Source organism: Glycine soja, chromosome 12 (assembly GCF_004193775.1).
Source record: "Glycine soja cultivar W05 chromosome 12, ASM419377v2, whole genome shotgun sequence".
Classification (NCBI taxonomy): domain Eukaryota; kingdom Viridiplantae; phylum Streptophyta; class Magnoliopsida; order Fabales; family Fabaceae; genus Glycine; species Glycine soja.
Window position 1 is genome coordinate 15,710,122 of NC_041013.1, and position 17,145 is coordinate 15,727,266.

Genomic DNA, 17,145 nt, shown 5'->3' on the forward strand with positions numbered 1-17,145 from the left:
CTCAATACAAAAAAAAAATTATCAGAAAACAAACATAAATTTTGAATATTTATTGGAAATAAAAAACATATTTAACTTTACTTAAATAAGTAAATGAACAAGCCTTTTCTAATACGAAACGTATACTTGGACATGACTAAATTATAAGTCATCATATACAAAAGTATGCAAACAAAAAATAAAATGAAAATGAAAAATTAAAGCAAGTGGCATGGAGAGAGAAAAAAAATAGAAACAAGTTAGTTTGTGTCATTTTACGCATTAAACGACTAGTGTTAGAGTTTGTGAGGTTGTGAATCATTCTTGACAGATTATTATGACTTCCCTTCCTCAAACACAATCTCAATTGTTAACCCCACAAATATTAAAAAAATAGAAAAGGTAAAAAATATATATTTTTTTAAAAACATTTTTCATTTTGGCTTTAGAGCCTGGTCCTACCTATTGAACCTTGGTTGGATCCCCTTTGAATTCTTCACCAAATTTTTATTTACTGGGTTTGCTTGATCATTTCAAAGGGGTCCAACACTTGGGTGTAGACAAAGATATTCATATAAGAATCATTGTCTTTAAATTTGTATATATATATATATACATATATATATATATATTTTTCCTAAGAATACTTTTGGATTTTTGGGATGTGGAGAGATCCTGGGGCTCCCGCTGATTCTTTTTATGAAACTCGTCCTGAGTGCACCGATGTTCCCAAGTCTCGATTTAGGATCAAGGTATGTTTTGTCTTTCATACATACATACAATATATATGTATGTGCATTATTAAAGGAAAAGTATGCTATAAATAATAGTGTAAATGCAGTTTTATGAATGTGTTCATCATTTAAGAATTTTGAGTTATTTCGTTTTGGTCTATTGTTTATTGCTATAGTAAAATCTTTTGATCGGTGATTTTTAGTTTGAAAAGTTAATTGATTGTATGATGTCTTTTTTTCATATGGGATATTTATGGTTTCTAATTATTGAAATTGGAAACTTCTATATAAATATATACAAAATAGATTGGCCTTATAGCAGAATGACGAATAATAGTTGTGATGATGATGTTTTTCTAAAAGTAAAATAAAGGTTTTAATAATTGTTGCTTTTAGGATATTTTTGGGTTGGCTTTGGCTTAATGTGTGTATTTGGAAACAAGTGATAAAATTACTATTAGATAATTTTATCACTTGTAAGAGAATGAAATGAGTATTGATAAAATTACTTTTGATGATTATGGATGATAAATCATGACAATATCTAAATCACATACTAATTAGATGATTTTCATTATATTATAACAATTATATGCACTTAATTAAGAACTTTTGGATTCATTTTAATTTTTTTAGAGTTCTCACATTTACGTCAAATGCTTTGACGAAGTTAAACTTTTTGATATATGATCCAGGCTGGCAAAACATTAAGTGCAAGAAAATGGCATGCTGCATTTTCTCCAGAAGGGTATTTAGATATAGGCAAGACTCTGAGTCGAATCCATCGTGGGGTAATTTCTTTTATTACAGTTAAAATATTACTTTATTATTTTGAAGTATATGATTTTTTATTTGTTCACTCTCACATGGTAATCAAGTGCAATAGAAAACTTTATCATGTGAGTAAAACTTGCTGCAATATTTATTTTGTAATAAAAGACGAGACAAACTAATGCTTGGAAGGTAAAATTCAATAACTAATATTTTGGTGTCTTTTTTTTTTGTTTTCTTTAGAACATGAGATTTTATTACGGTTATCATACCATACATTTTAATGCATATAGATCCTTTTAATTAAGAGACTCTTCTATCAAGGAATTTAGTTAGAGGTTTAATAAGTAGCTTGTTATAGACAATTTAGTATATGCAATAGGAAATCTAGAGAATAATTTGTCTCACGTTATTAGATTTTTCAAATCAGGGAATCCATCCATCAATTAGAGGAGAAGTTTGGGAATTTCTACTTGGTTGCTATGATCCCAAGAGTACATTTCAAGAAAGAGATGAGATAAGACAACGTCGTAGGTAAGCATTCTTAATTTCATTATCTATTTACTTTCAGTATTTTATATCACATAAAGTACTTAAACTATCACTATAATATACAATGCACATGTTTTCCCTTTAAAATAAAAATGAAATATGGTTATAATAATATATGTAAATACAAGCTTAATATATCTTAAAAAAAACAGAATAACTCCCACCCCACCCCCATTATACAGGGACAATACAATTATTTTATAATTTAACACTATTATGATTTAATTCTAAATTTTATAGATGAAAATTGTATCTTTTATGACTATAATGTCAGGGAGCAATATGCTAATTGGAAGGAAGAATGTCGTAAGTTGTTTCCTCTCATAGGAAGTGGTAGATTTATCACAGCACCTGTAATTACTGAAGATGGTAGACAGGTTCAAGATCCCTTGGTTTTGTTAGAAAATAATCCAAATAATGGATTGGTTATACCCACGGAGGTTACCACTAATGATACAAATAACTTAAAAAAGGTGACAGACAAAGGAGTAATTCAATGGATGTTAACGCTCCATCAAATAGGTTTGTGAATATTTTTGGTTCTCAATGCACTATAATATATTTCTCACACTAAATAATGTTTATTAATCTTTAGCCATATCAGCTACGAGCTTTATTTATGAAACAACTTTTCTTGTAATTCTTTTTCAAATAATTTTATATAACAAGGGGCATTTGAAATTATTTATTTGAGGTTATAAAAGTGACTAATGAAATTTCTATAAGTTTTTCATTGTATTGGACCTTAGATGTAACAAAACTTTTGTTTTGGGTACCTGTCAAGTAGTAAGTAACAATGTAGTGTCATATCATCACTTAGTTGACGATAAAGATTCAACAAAAGTTTTGATATATCAAGAAAATAATGTAACCAAAAAATTTATTGAAGACCCAAAATAAAAAATTGTCATTTATCATGAATTTCAAACATATTTAATCTTTTCTTTTATTTACAAGAGTTTCACGTTTGAATTTATTAATAAGCTCTTATTTAATAACATTTTATTGAATAGGTGCTTCATTAACTTGTTTACCTCAATATTCTTTTAGAATTTTGAATACTCTTTACCCCTAGTTTAATTTTGTATCTAAGCACAAAAATGTCCACACAAACTTTCAGGTACCCTTAAGTGTTATTTTCAACCTTCCTATATTATATGGACTATATTTTATTGCTTTTACTTTGTTTTTTTAATTATGATATTAAATGCTCAATGGGATAATTAGGCAACCTATAGTTGCATTTATTTAAAATACATTGTCGTTGGTGTATAATTTCTTTATGTAATTTTTAATTAAGTGTTCATCTCTAATGGATTTTTCTGTTTTACTTATTTATTTGATAGCTATCAATATTTATCAAATTTATTTCTATCTAATGAAGTTCTACGAGATCAAATGACAAAGACATTATAAAGAAAAAATGACTTTTCCTTGATGAGATGGTTGTTGTTATCTAATAAGGAATCATTGGATTATCTGAATGACTAAAAATATAGATAGACTTTTATTTATCTTTGTTTTGGGTCAAAGGATCTTCTCAATTGAATTTTCTCTATATCGATAATAACCATCCTAGTTATTAGTGAAATACAATTTGTAGACATTCAAATTGATTTTAGGCTAGTTTGGTTTGACTAAGTTGTACTTAAACTTAATTTAATTAATGGAAAAGAATGAGTTGACATTGTTTTAAAACTTTTCTCAAGTAGAAAGATAAATCATATTATTGTGTGATTCACAAGGTAAATAATCTTAATTCTTGCACAAACTGTTTCAGGTCTTGATGTGATACGCACTGATAGAACATTGATTTTTTATGAAAAGAAAGAGAACTTATCAAAACTTTGGGATATTCTCAGTGTTTATGCTCGAATAGATTCAGATGTTGGCTATGGTCAAGGTGAGTCTTTAAACAAGTGAACTTTTGAATCTTAAACACTTTTGCATTACCTCATTTGGACATTGATCAATACATATAGAATCTCTTATTAATTTTTGTATAAATCTTTATTTATCTTAACACAAGGGATGATTCTATATGACCTCAACTCTCACAACCTCTAAAAGAAAGATAATATTCATAAAACATCATTTTACTATTAGATAATGTATGGTAGTAATACCATATTTTGTTTGAGTGCGATGTTTTGAAATGACGTAAAAGTATATATATTTCTAATAATTATTTAGTCACTTTATGTTAAGTTAATGATTGCTTTTTTCATTTAATCATTTAAATTATTTTTTATTCAACATAGTAGAGAAAAAACTTAAATATGTTTTTGATCCCTAATAAATATCCGATTTAGAATTTACTTCCTAATAAATTTTTGTTTTATGACGAGTCTCTAATAAAACAACAATTTTATTTTTGGTCATTGACACTTTTTTTAGTCCCTAATAAATTAGCAAATTTTTTGTTTGCTCCATGATAAACATTTCCCATTTGTTACCAATATATACTAAAACAAAATTTGTCAATTTATCAGGAAGCTAGCACAAAATTTTCTACTTTATCAAGAACTAAAACAAAATATCAATGATAAAAAAATAAAAGTGTTATTTTACTAGGGATTCAACACAAAACAAAAATTTATTAGGGAGCAAACACAAAAATCGAGTATTTATTAGGAATCAAAAACATATTTAAGCCTAGAGAAAAATTAGTCATTAACCTTCACCTCATAGTTTACACTTTTAGGAGTTTGTTTAGACAAAATATTGAAGTTGATTTGGCCACTACAAGGGGTGTTGAATAGTGACAAACAAATTGACTTGGCTTTTTCTGCACAAATAAAAATCCGCTTCTAATTTTTTCCTTCTCAAGCTATTGCTTGAAAATCAGAAGTTTTGTTAGGAACAATGTTTTCCTTCTTTAAGTACTAGGTAAGAAGGATAAACTAAAGAATCTCCTAGTTGTTAGCACTAAATGCTACTTTTAAAAAACTATTATTTGAAAATAATAGAACCTGGGTTTGACTCGGTAAAATCTAGTGTAGCTTTTGGAAGCTAAAACCTTTTGGTAATTTTTTTTAAAGAAATGTAAGAGTTATATTTTATTAAAACAAGGTTTTTGAAAAATTAAAATATGAATGCAATAGTTATAGATAGTTAGGAAGTAATAGAAGGATATACCATATTGGTTCACCCTAACCTGGACTATGTCCAATATCAACACATGTAGGCTTTCTCCACTAAGACCAAAACACTGAACATGTGGTTTTCTTTCTTTTAAAACCTCTATCGGCTCCTACACCCAATATTTTAAACCTATAAAGGTTCCATTTGAAATTCTTACTAGCCTCTACAGGCTACACCTCAACCCTGTATTCTAAACCTTAACATATTCAACTCAATATTCTCTAAGTCTCTACAAGCTCTACCCTAGTATTCTTTTAGAATGTCACTTTTGGCTTTACACCCAAAGAAGCAAATAGCAATTACTACCTGACTCACACAACACCTGCACCCAAAATTAACAAGCGACAATCCCTTAATTGTTCTTCTGAGTTCTTCCCTCTATCCTAAGGGGTTCAACAAACTACCCATTTTAGGATGTCTTGTACATTATGGCTCTATAAGTAAAGGTGTTTCCAAAAATGCTTTTGAATTGAAAGGTTTGGCTCAAACCTTGAGTGCTTTGACTATGGAAGATTTTAGATTAGGGTATTCTCTTAAGCAACTTGACTCTTAAATAAGCTCTACTACCCATTTTTCCTTTCAGTGAGATCTAAATCAATCTCCTTAAATAAGCATTGGAGCTAGTTGTTTATGATTGTTGGAGGCAAAATTCAACCATTCATAAACTGTGAGTTGTCCAAGCACACAATTGGAACTTGCCTTTTTCTTTTCCTCATAGTCTTTTGTAGCATCTCCTCGAATTGCATCTTATCTACTCTTCTCCACTATTGACAACTTGCATGATTCAAATTTGAATTGTAATCGCGCATTGTTGTCTAGTCTTTCTTGAGCTTCTCATGGGATGTCTTCTGAAGACTGTATTATAGGGCGTGAGCTAATTCTAATGACCATAGTGCTTGAACTTCAATATTCATTCTTCTGGTTGCTTTGCTTTGGTCAGGACTTGATGTCTACAAGTTATGTGCCTCTAAATTTCTTTATGTCTTCTGAAGAACTTGTTATTTTGAACAGTGTAGAGTCTTATGTCTTTATTCTTTTGTTTTGCAATGCATCTTCTGATGATCCTCCTATCATGTGTAGCTTCTAGTATCTACCCCTTTACTAAAGTTATCTTTGGTATCATACTTTTGATCTTACATAATTTTTTAGATCTACACTTTGATCTAGAAAGCATGATTGTCATTCATGCTTCTGGTCAACTCTCCTTTGGGTAGTCCTACTTTTGATTCTACAAAATCTAGTTTGGAAAGCTCTATTTTGTAGGTCAATGTTTCACACCTTTATTCATTATATCAAAATCACATAACTTCAATACTTAGGAGAACCAAAAATACATTTAAGCCTAAAAAATAGTATTTGTATAAGAAATATTAAAGATAATATTATGTTTTCTAATACAAGTAATTGAAGATAAGAAACAAAATGAAATTAAAGTAATTTTTTATGATTATTAATGAAAAAATAAAAACAAAATTGAATATTTTCTCAAACCAAAGTCCTAAATGTAACCATTATTTGGAACTAATGTGATTTTTACTTGATTATAACATTCATAGGAATGAGTGACCTATGCTCTCCTATGATAATACTTCTTAATGATGAGGCTGATGCATTTTGGTGCTTTGAGCGTTTGATGCGTCGATTGGTAAACTCTTATCCCAGCTATTACAAATCTTAGTTAATATGTTTTCCCCCTTTTATTACCTTTAACAAAATAAATGGAATTAACCCAAATTTTAAAATTGAACTTCATATATGAAAGTACAATTTAAGCATTCCATGTGACCAATTAAATACTATTATACAATTTTTATTGTATTCAAATTTATCATTGTTTCTTATTATCCTTTTTGTTTAATATTTGAAGCGAGGAAATTTTAGATGCACTGATAACTCTGTTGGTGTTGAGGCTCAATTAAGTACTTTGGCTACTATCACTCAAGTAATTGATCCAAAACTTCATCAACATATAGGTATTTTATTGTGTCTATTTTTATTTATGGTCAAGCAATGCATACAATTTTATTGTCAAGCATGTAGTTTTCACGTGTTTGTTTTAATAAAATGATGAAAGATAAAATATTACAAGACCTTGGCATTTGGTTATACATTTTTTAGACAATGATTTATCTTTTTAACAATGCATATTTTGCTATGATCATTGTTAAATTTTCATTCCAATAGTATTGAATTTGTTGATATTTTGTTACCATCAATTTCAATGGATGTATGAGAAATAAAAAAATAACAAATGATTTTTTTATTGTTGGAGCACAGAACATATTGGTGGAGGTGACTATCTATTTGCTTTTCGGATGATAATGGTTCTATTTCGACGAGAATTCTCTTTTTGCGATTCGTTGTACCTTTGGGAGGTTTGCTTTATTTCTTTTCTATTGATTTATTCAAACACATTTCTTAATCACTAAGATATTGAGTTACTTACAACTAAAAACACTTATGTCTTCGATGAGAATATAATTTCTATATTTTAGTATGATATAACTCATGTTATTCTTTTCATATTCACATTGTTTTTCATTAAAATTGGTTGTGGTAGCCAATATTTTAAGCGAAGTATCACTTCACATGTTACAAATTTTTAGTTATGATGATCACTTATATTAGGTAATAGTTAACTTACAAATGAAATTAGTTTTATGTTGTATAATATCATCACTATGTTTATTAGGATGGTTGTGTTGTCTGAGTGTACCGATATATAACAATCTTCCTATATGAACATAAGAGATAAATCCTTCTATATGAACAATGTTTTTCTGTTTCTTTGGGTTGACCTCTTAATATTTTTTGGATGTATTTGATCATTCCTTTACATGTTTTAAGGATCCATATTTAATCGAATAAAAATAATTTGAGGTCATTATGATAACTAATCACTTAACTATTGAATAGATGATGTGGGCTCTAGAATATGATCCCGATTTGTTTTGGATGTACGAGGATGATGATGACAAATCTGAGGAATCTAAAGGAAGATTAAAGTCATTGCGCCACTATGGAAAGTATGAAAGAGAAAATATGAAAAATGGAGCAAAGAATGGTGAAGATCCCCCCCTTCCCATATCTGTTTTCCTTGTTGCTAGTGTACTAAAAGACAAAAGCACAATGTTACTCCAGCAAGCAAAAGGCTTGGATGATGTTGTCAAGGTTTGGTTTATTCATGTGACTTTTTAGACTTAAGTTGACATTGAATTAGAGAATCAAAAGAGTTACTTAGATTTTTGGTCCCTACACTTTTTGCAAAAGAAAAAAAATACTTTTATTCCCTAAACAAAAATTCTAGCAATTTTTTGTCCCTTAATTTTTCAATATTATGAGGGATTAAAAACAAAATTTACCATTAAAAATTATGCATAGCTAACACATGACCAATTAGAACTATTACTTGACAACATGGACTAAAACTGTAAACCAAAAATGCCCAAATAATTGTATAAGGACTAAGCGTGAACTTTGCAAAAAGTTTTGGGACCAAAAAACAATTAACACAATGAACAATTATATTGATATAAAATAAGGAAATAGAAAGGGAAATTATTATCTTGGAATGAGAGTTTACATATTACTAAGGATAGTACAATTATTTTAATATAATTTTTTTTAAATAGTTATAATAATCCTTAACAAATTTAGCTTTCATTTTTGTATCTAATATTTTTCCTCTTTGACCACTGAAATTAATTCTCTTCAGATATTGAATGATGTAAATGGAAATCTTGATGCTAAAAAAGCTTGTGTGGCTGCATTAAAACTTCACAAGAAATATTTGAAAAAGGTATTGTAGTCATTTCTCTAACTCTTTCTCTAATTTTTCATCCTCATTTTTTTCATATATGCAAAAATAAATTGATCATAATAATTTATCCTTTTGCATATAATAAATACTAAAATTGAAATATTTATAGCATATTAGGTCTACAATTATTATTCTCACAATCTTAAAAAATAATCATTCTCATTATGTGTGTATTCGAACATTCAATATGCAATAAATATGTCAATTTTACTATTCTATTATACCTAAAGGATTAAACCATTTAATAAATATTGACTATGCAATTATATGTGAATGATAAAAGTTAGTTAGTGGTCACATAATCACTTATAAAAGTCAAACATTTTTATATTTTTATTTTAGGCTTAAATATATTTTTGATCCCTAATATATATCTAACTTTTATGTTTGATCCCTGATAAATTTTTTCTTCAAATCGAATCCTGATATTTTGAAAGTTTCGTTTTAGACCCTTACCGTCATTTAAGCAATGATGTGTCAGTTAAATATCTGATAACATAATTTGTGGTAGCTTAAAAACCGCCAATATTTGTTAAAAATTGTCAGTACGGTGAAATTCCATTTTTCTTTGAAACTCGTACTAGTTATGTCGCGACACCACCCATTGCCTTTCGAGTTTCCACCCCCTTTTTGCTTATTTATTCGCTTTCTCCACTTTCATTCTCATCGCAACAACAATGGAAGGGAAGAAAAAGACAACAAATTGCCTTATCTTCTCATCCCTGTCTTTCACCCTTTCTCTCTCTCCGTTGCATTCCAACTCCAAACCTAAAACTTGCCCCTTCACTCCCTCCTCCACCCACCCACGTTCTCATGGCCCGAATCCAAACCCTTCTTAGAACCCGACCAAGAAAAAGCACTCCCACTTCACCTCCACCAAATCTTGAACCTACGTCGGAATCCCCTCTAGGGCCCCTCTCTACTGTCAATTGGACTCCCCCGGCTACAACAACAAGAACAAGGTTTGCCACCACCAGATTTCCACCGTTCATGTTTCGAAGAACTAGAGTCACGTGCATTGTGCTTGACTATGGCCACGACAATGACTGACTCTTTATCGGCATTGTTGGGCTTTTAGACTTAGGTTGTGGGAAGTTATCATTTCTAGTCTAAACTAGTTGCTGGTTCAACTAAAAATTCTCTTACTGCCTCGTCAATCATTTTGCTTTGGCCAAACCCTCCTCTATTGTCTTCGGATATTTCGCTATTTCTCGAACCGTGCGCTTTACTCCTCTCATCAAAAACCCTAAGCTCGACACCTTCTACTACCTTGAGCTCCTCGAGATCAGCATCAGCGGCACGCCAATGTGAAACCTTTCTACCTTGATATTTCGCCTCAACACAATGTGGAACAACGGCATCATCATTCACTCTGGCACCTCCGTGACCAGACTCACTTGACCTACCTATATTGCCCTCTAAGATGCCTTCTACATCGTGGCCTCGCATCTAAAGTGTGCATCAGAGGTCTCATTCTTCGACATGTGTTTTGACCTGCCCGAGCTCACGGAGGTGAAGGTGCCCACACCAAAGCATTGAGCTCATGGCTCAACGAGAGAAGCTCTACTGTCATCGCCGCATGTTTAGATATTGTTGTCGCTGGGAAGTGCCACTTTTTAACCAGGAAGTGCGGTGTATTTAATGAATACGATGATTGTGAATTTAGTATTAAAGTCTCTCTTTGACCCGACGGTGAGACTTGTTATGATGCATTTTCATTTATGGGTGTTGTTGAAGAGAGTAATAATGGCTTCGATTCCAGCATTGTGAAAAAGGGTGGTGAGGTAGATGATGGGCCATTGAGATCATGGGTTGTTGATTCAAATTTTTTCCCATCCATTAATCATACATGGCCACATGTCACACATCATGGCTTTTGGTTTTTTGGTGCATTGTTCCTTTTTTTTTTCTTGAGCCTTCCCATGTACATGGCCATGTTTCCTGAACCATAACCCCTTTAATTGATTCTGGCGGTTTTTAATCGCCCAAAAATTTAAATTTGATTTTGTGTGCAAATATTGGCAGTTTTTGAGCCGCCACAAATTGCATTATCAAATATTTAATTAACACATCATCATTTAACTGATGATAGAGATCTAAAACAAAACTTTTTAAATATTAGGAATCCGATTCGAAGGAAAAATTTATCAAGAATCAAATACAAAAGTCGGGTATATATTAGGGATCAAAGACATATTTAAGCCTTAATTTTAACCTATAAAATAAGATCTAAAGGTCAATATATTATTCTCATTTCTTATTATAACAAAGTTCTATTACCTAAGAAGTTTCCTCAAGGCATCTACATAAATATATAATTTGAAGTTCAATTTGTATGTAATTAAAGTGATTATCATGTTGTCCCATTATTATTCCTTTCTTAAATTATTATTTGTACCATTCTTAAATCCTAAGTATTTGATTAATTGCATATAAAAGAAAACAATTGTGTTTGAATAACATAATTATTTCTATAGACAAACAACATATTATGCATCAACCTTTTTTTAATTATAGTTATGTGAATAAGAACTAAAATAATATCATATATCAACAATAAAAAAAATAGTGTAAAATACATTTTTGATCCCTCTAAAATTTGAGAAGTTCATTTTTAGTCCCTCTAAAGTTTTTGTCTATTTTTTGTCCCTCTAATTTTCAAATGTCTACCTCTCGTCTTTCCGAATTTGAAATGCACCACTTGTAGTCCTTTTCTTTATTGCCTCCACATTTAGTTAGTAAAGTGTTTTAGATAGCGCTGTATGAATGGGTCAAAATGATTTAGATAACACTTAAGATGAAAAATAGACATTTTAAAATTAGAGGGACTAAAAATGGATAGAAAATTTAAAAGGGACCAAAAACATATTTTATCCAAAAAAATATATTGATAACCATATCATCTTTGTATGTCTTTGTCTACCCAAAATTAAGTTTGTGGGTCTATGCTAGTAAAATGATACAATCATCATACAATTATGTTAGGAAAACCATATATTATTAGAACATCAAAATATTAGTGTACCTCAACAATGACTATAGTATGACCTTTATTTTTAGTTGGAAAATAGTTACCATTAAAAATAATACTAATAGTTGGAAAATAGTTACCATCAATATGTGATATTTTTTGAAGTGAAAATATTTTAATACCATCTTTATTATTAGGCAATGCTTATGTTGATGTTTAAATATTATGATATTATTTCTTGTTTGGTTCCATTTCCTTCTTATTCTAACATAATTTTGTTTAACTATACACTTATATGCAAGAAATTTGTGATTGTTGCAGGCTAAGAATCCTTAGCACCAAATATAACCCGCCATATTTGTTTTTCCACTAACCAACGGTGGTGTTGATGTGCCCTTTATTTGGAAGACAATATTAGATCTTCTAAATAAATCTAGATTATGTTTAATAGAAAAGTAACTATGGTTGTACACAATATCATTATGTACAACCATTTGTTCATACTTTGTGATGTATTTTATATGATAAAAATGGGGGAAACAAAAAGCATGTTCTTGCCATCAATATTGTATTATACTGTTTAGTAAAATGATTTTTTTTACTTCTACTAAATGTTCAATTGAATCAAACAATATTACAAAATAAAATATGGTAAAAAAAACTAAACCCTTTAACAAATTAACTCACAACTCCTTTCAATAAACTACAATAGTCACAAGTATTTCCTATTCTACAAGGAATACTAAAGGAAATATGTCACATTGTCCTTTACATATTTGAAAATTGCACATGAACATCCATTAGATGAGTTACCATGATAGTGCGATCAAGTACAAAGTGAATGATCAGTAAACTCTCATACCTAAATGTTATGAGATTAGGAATATCATAATCCTCACAATCAGACAAGAACAAACAAGCAATGATTAGCTAATGTAAACAAAAGTAACATACTTTACACTCATACATAAGCAATGTAAAAAATTGCATAAATTATAAGCATGTTATCAAAGAATACATATATTTCTCAATCCCAAGATTAATAGCAATTACACCATTACACATCAACAACCACAAGAATCATGCATGTTGTGTTATAATGCAACAATTGATGGAATACAACATTGCTCCATGCAGACTTCTAATGAAGATTATTTCTTGATCATAGTAAACATTAATAATACTCATCTTGGGCAAAAGAGGCACGTGCCAAAAACCATTTAAGGGATATCCAACACTAGTCTGTAGAATGATATAACGGTCTTACAAAGACAAATATATGTGAGTAGTGGCTTATCACGATACATGATTTGTGGTAATCTTGTCTAAAATGCAAAATTTTCCTATCTACCTATCTAAAAGGGTCAACTTTCCTCCACTAATCTTTCCCACACTAGGTATATAGCCCAAACTAGAATACTCATTAGACTTATGTGTGTTGACTTTAAACAACAACACTATAATGGAAAAATCACATAAAGGGAAGTTGAGTTGCGATCTTAAAATTTTTTGCAACATTTTCGCAAGTTTAAGAACAAATTTTAATGCAAATGAGAATAAACGAAGAATTTTACAACAAAAACAAAACTTAGTTATAAAAGTGATAATGACAACTCAATGTTAGTCAACAAATGAATGGAAGAAATAAATAAAACAAAGAGTTTTATACTAGTTTGTCTCTACCAATGAGCTTACATCCAATTTTAGGCAACCCACTAAGTTTCACTAACTTTCAATTAGGTTATAAGTATTGCTCACTGCCACTTCTGGCTCTTACACAAAGCTTATCCCTAAGCTTTTCAACCTAAGTATTGTATTCTACCACTTCTATCTCTAAAACAAATCAACGGATTTGTTTAAGGTTGGGTGCACATAGACAAGATTATCATATTACAAAAGATGAATATGCAAGTTAAGCACTATCTATTTTTCTCTCAAGATTTTCAAAAGTGTTTTGAGAGCTTTACAACTTATGCAATATTCGAATACAAAGAACTTGAATGTAGGAGATAATATTCAGTTCAAAATTTGAAGCTTCAACAATTCAACTCTTCTGGTATACATAGACTTTAGTAGCAAGTAACTGTTGTCTCACAACGACCTTCAAATTGTGTTTGTTGCTTTGCATGGAGAAGGTGTTCATTCAAGCATTAAATGCAAGTCAAATCAACTTGAGCAACACCTCTTCTGTTGTAAGCATTTGTCAAATCAACTTTTACTTAGAGCAGGTGTACATAATAGTGGAAAATCTTTTTATGTGAAGAAAGTGTTTAAACTCAAATGTTCTTTACTTTTTTTCAACTAGACATATCCTAGGAAGGATGTGATGGAAGCTTGCTTGAGAAGTTTCTATGGAGGCTGGATCTTTGAGCTTCAATAAGGTCCTTCAATGATGATTTTCAGCCATGAAGTTGCAACGAAAGATAAATGAGCATAGGAGAGAGGAGGCGCCACCCACTAAAGAATAAGTCATGGAAGGAGAAACTTCACCACCAAGAGAGTATCTTAGATAAGAAGCTTAGAGAGGAAGTTTCAATGGAGGAAGAGAATAAGAGAGAGAGGAAGGGTGTGGGAATTCAAGGAGATTAGGGAGAGAAGTTGAACTTTTAAGTGAGTCTCACAAGTTTCCCATTCATTAAAGTTATGACAAATGTTACACATGTTTCTATTTATAGCCTAGCACATGGAAAGCTTCCTTGAGAAGCAAGGAAGGTATCTTCGTTGGGAAGCTAGAGGAAGAAAGCTTCCTTGAGAAGTTAGAGGGGGGCTACTCACACCCCTCCAATAGCTATGCTCTGCCCCATGCCAAAATATATGAAAATACAATGGAAAGCTTCCTTAAGAAGCGAGGAAGGTAGCTTCCTTGGGAAGCAAGGAAGAAAACTTCCTTGAGAAGCTAGAGGAAGGGAGGGCTACTCACACCCTCCAATAGCTAAGCTCACCCCCGTGTCAAAATACATGAAAATACAAAAAAAGTCCTTACTACAAAGACTACTCAAAATACCCTGAAATACAAGGCTAAAAACCTATACTACTAAGGTACCCTTAACTTGTACCATTAATTTGTAGGGTACCCTACAAACCTAAAATGGACAAGATAGAAGGCCCAAAATAAGGAAAACATATTCTAATATTTACAAAGAAAGGTGGGCTCATACTTAGCCCATGGGTTCAAAATCTACCCTAAGGCTCATGAGAACCCTAGGGCCTTCTCCTGCATGTCTAGCTCAATCTTCTTGGAGACTTCTATCTGATGCCCTTGGGGGTAGGATTGCATCATCCCCTCCCCCTTAAAAAGGATTTGACCTCAAATCTAGAGGTTCTTAAAACTCTAGGCTTCTTCCCTTAACATCAATAAAAAGAATAAAAACATATATATTAGTGGTGTTGGGTATGTTAGAGTAGGGTAAGGTCTGAAAACCCCTTTCTTGGGCATATTCCTATGAGGGAACATGGTTCATCACCAACTCAATGAGTGGTGCTACAAGTATAGATAAATATGGGACAAACCTTTTGTAAAAGTTTGTTAAGTCATGAAAGCCTCAAATTTCCCTTATACTTGGTGGAGTGGGCCACTTAGGAATGATCTTTATTATCTTAGGGTCCATGGGAACCCCTTGATCACTATTTAAAAAATTAAGGAAAGTAATGCAATAAAACATACATTTTTCTATATTTTCATGTTGATTACTCCTACCAAAAAGTATGACAAACCTAAGGTGTTCCATATAAGCATCTAAGTTTGTATTGAAACCAAAAATAAGAACAAACCTACCTAATGAGTCCCTATGTATGTGAATCATGAAGGTGTTGGATGCATGGGTGATTTTACAAAAGAGGGTTACACCACTCAACACATTCATCATACCACCTATCATAGGGATTTGGTGCCTCATAATACCTATTTTGGGCACCAACAAAGCACAAGGATTTAAGCTCTTACGACCCAAACCCTCATCCAACAACTACTTTACATGAGGAATAACCTCAAGCTCAAGAGGTACGGTAGTGCTAACAAGTGTTCTTTTACAAAGGAGAAGATATGGAGTTTGTCTAAGAAAGAAAGTTTCTTTAATGTTTGTCTTTATTGCAAAATGACTTTCCTTCATAGATAACCTCTTGGAGAAGACACTTACCTCCTTACACTCTTCCTTAACTATTAAAGTTTGTTCTTCTTTTCTCTTTCTATTATTTTCCTCATCCCATTTAAGTTTTATTTCTACTTGATCCTTAGCTACCTGTGAAGGTGCTTGAGGATGAAACACAAACTTTACTTCAAGGTGGGTGAGGGTTATCTCATTAGTTAGGCCATTATAGATTATTTTCCTATCATATTGTCATGGCCTACCTAAGAGAAGGTGATAGCAAGGCTCAACTTAGAGACTAATCTTGTGCTGCAACAATTGCAACATGAACCACTATCTACAATGAGCGAGCATGTGTTATAAAAATTTACACCTTGTGTGAAAAATATTCTCTCTTTGAGATTGGGTCAAGTCACAAGATTGGCCCCCTAGAAGCCTTCTGACCATTAAAAGGTCCCTTTCTTCTCGGGGGTAGATTTCTTTACTAAATTCTTCTCCTTTTGCTTCTTTACTTTCACTATAGGAAGGTGAAGTAGTATCCTTATCTTTGCTACTATAAATGCATTGGTCCCTCAGAATCATGGTTTTCTTGGCGGGGCATAGAGAAGCAATGTTTTCTCTTCCAAGACATTTAAAGCATTTTATAGAACTAGTCTTCTCTTACTAGCCTTAGAGGGTGGCTTTTCTATTGTCTTCCCCTTATCATCTTTGGGATTAGAAGGTGCAGCCCCTAAGATGCCTTGACCTTGGTCTTTCTTTGGATAAGAGTGAGAGCCATTAGATTTTGAAGTAGGCTTGGCTTCCTTTTAAGTTGTTGCTCTACCCTTATGGAAAGTTTGACTAGGTCATCTAGGTCCCTATATGGAAGGAGTTCAACCTTGTCCTTCACTTCCATATTAAGTCCACTAAGGAACCTAGCAATACTTGTTCTTTCCTCCTCCCTAAGCCCAATCTCAAAAGGAGTAGTTCCATTTGCTGCCTATACTCTTCATCGTTCACACTCCCTTGTCTAAGCCTTTGGAGCTTGTCCATAAGCTTCCTTTCATAGTAGGAAGGGATGTGTCTCTTCCTAAGGGCATTTTTCAAGTC

General features: G+C 31.6%; 1 protein-coding gene across 1 annotated transcript; it reads left to right on the forward strand.

Annotated features, from left to right (window-relative positions):
• The first annotated feature begins 436 nt into the window (after positions 1–436).
• On the forward strand, positions 437–12,576 carry LOC114378184 (TBC1 domain family member 15-like). Its single transcript, XM_028336731.1, has 11 exons — positions 437–731; positions 1,409–1,504; positions 1,915–2,018; positions 2,311–2,558; positions 3,817–3,939; positions 6,737–6,825; positions 7,048–7,153; positions 7,458–7,555; positions 8,097–8,351; positions 8,896–8,979; positions 12,293–12,576. The coding sequence occupies exons 1-11, from the start codon at positions 642–644 to the stop codon at positions 12,305–12,307; spliced, it is 1,308 nt and encodes a 435-aa protein (XP_028192532.1). The 5' UTR covers positions 437–641; the 3' UTR covers positions 12,308–12,576.
• The last annotated feature ends 4,569 nt before the right edge of the window (positions 12,577–17,145 follow it).

Coding starts and splice junctions, on each gene's coding strand:
- LOC114378184 (XM_028336731.1), top strand. CDS start 642: ATGTGGAGAGATCCTGGGGCTCCCGCTGATTCTTTTTATGAAACTCGT. Junction 2,019..2,310: donor GAGATAAGACAACGTCGTAG/GTAAGCATTCTT, acceptor CTATAATGTCAG/GGAGCAATATGCTAATTGGA. Junction 2,559..3,816: donor GTTAACGCTCCATCAAATAG/GTTTGTGAATAT, acceptor AAACTGTTTCAG/GTCTTGATGTGATACGCACT.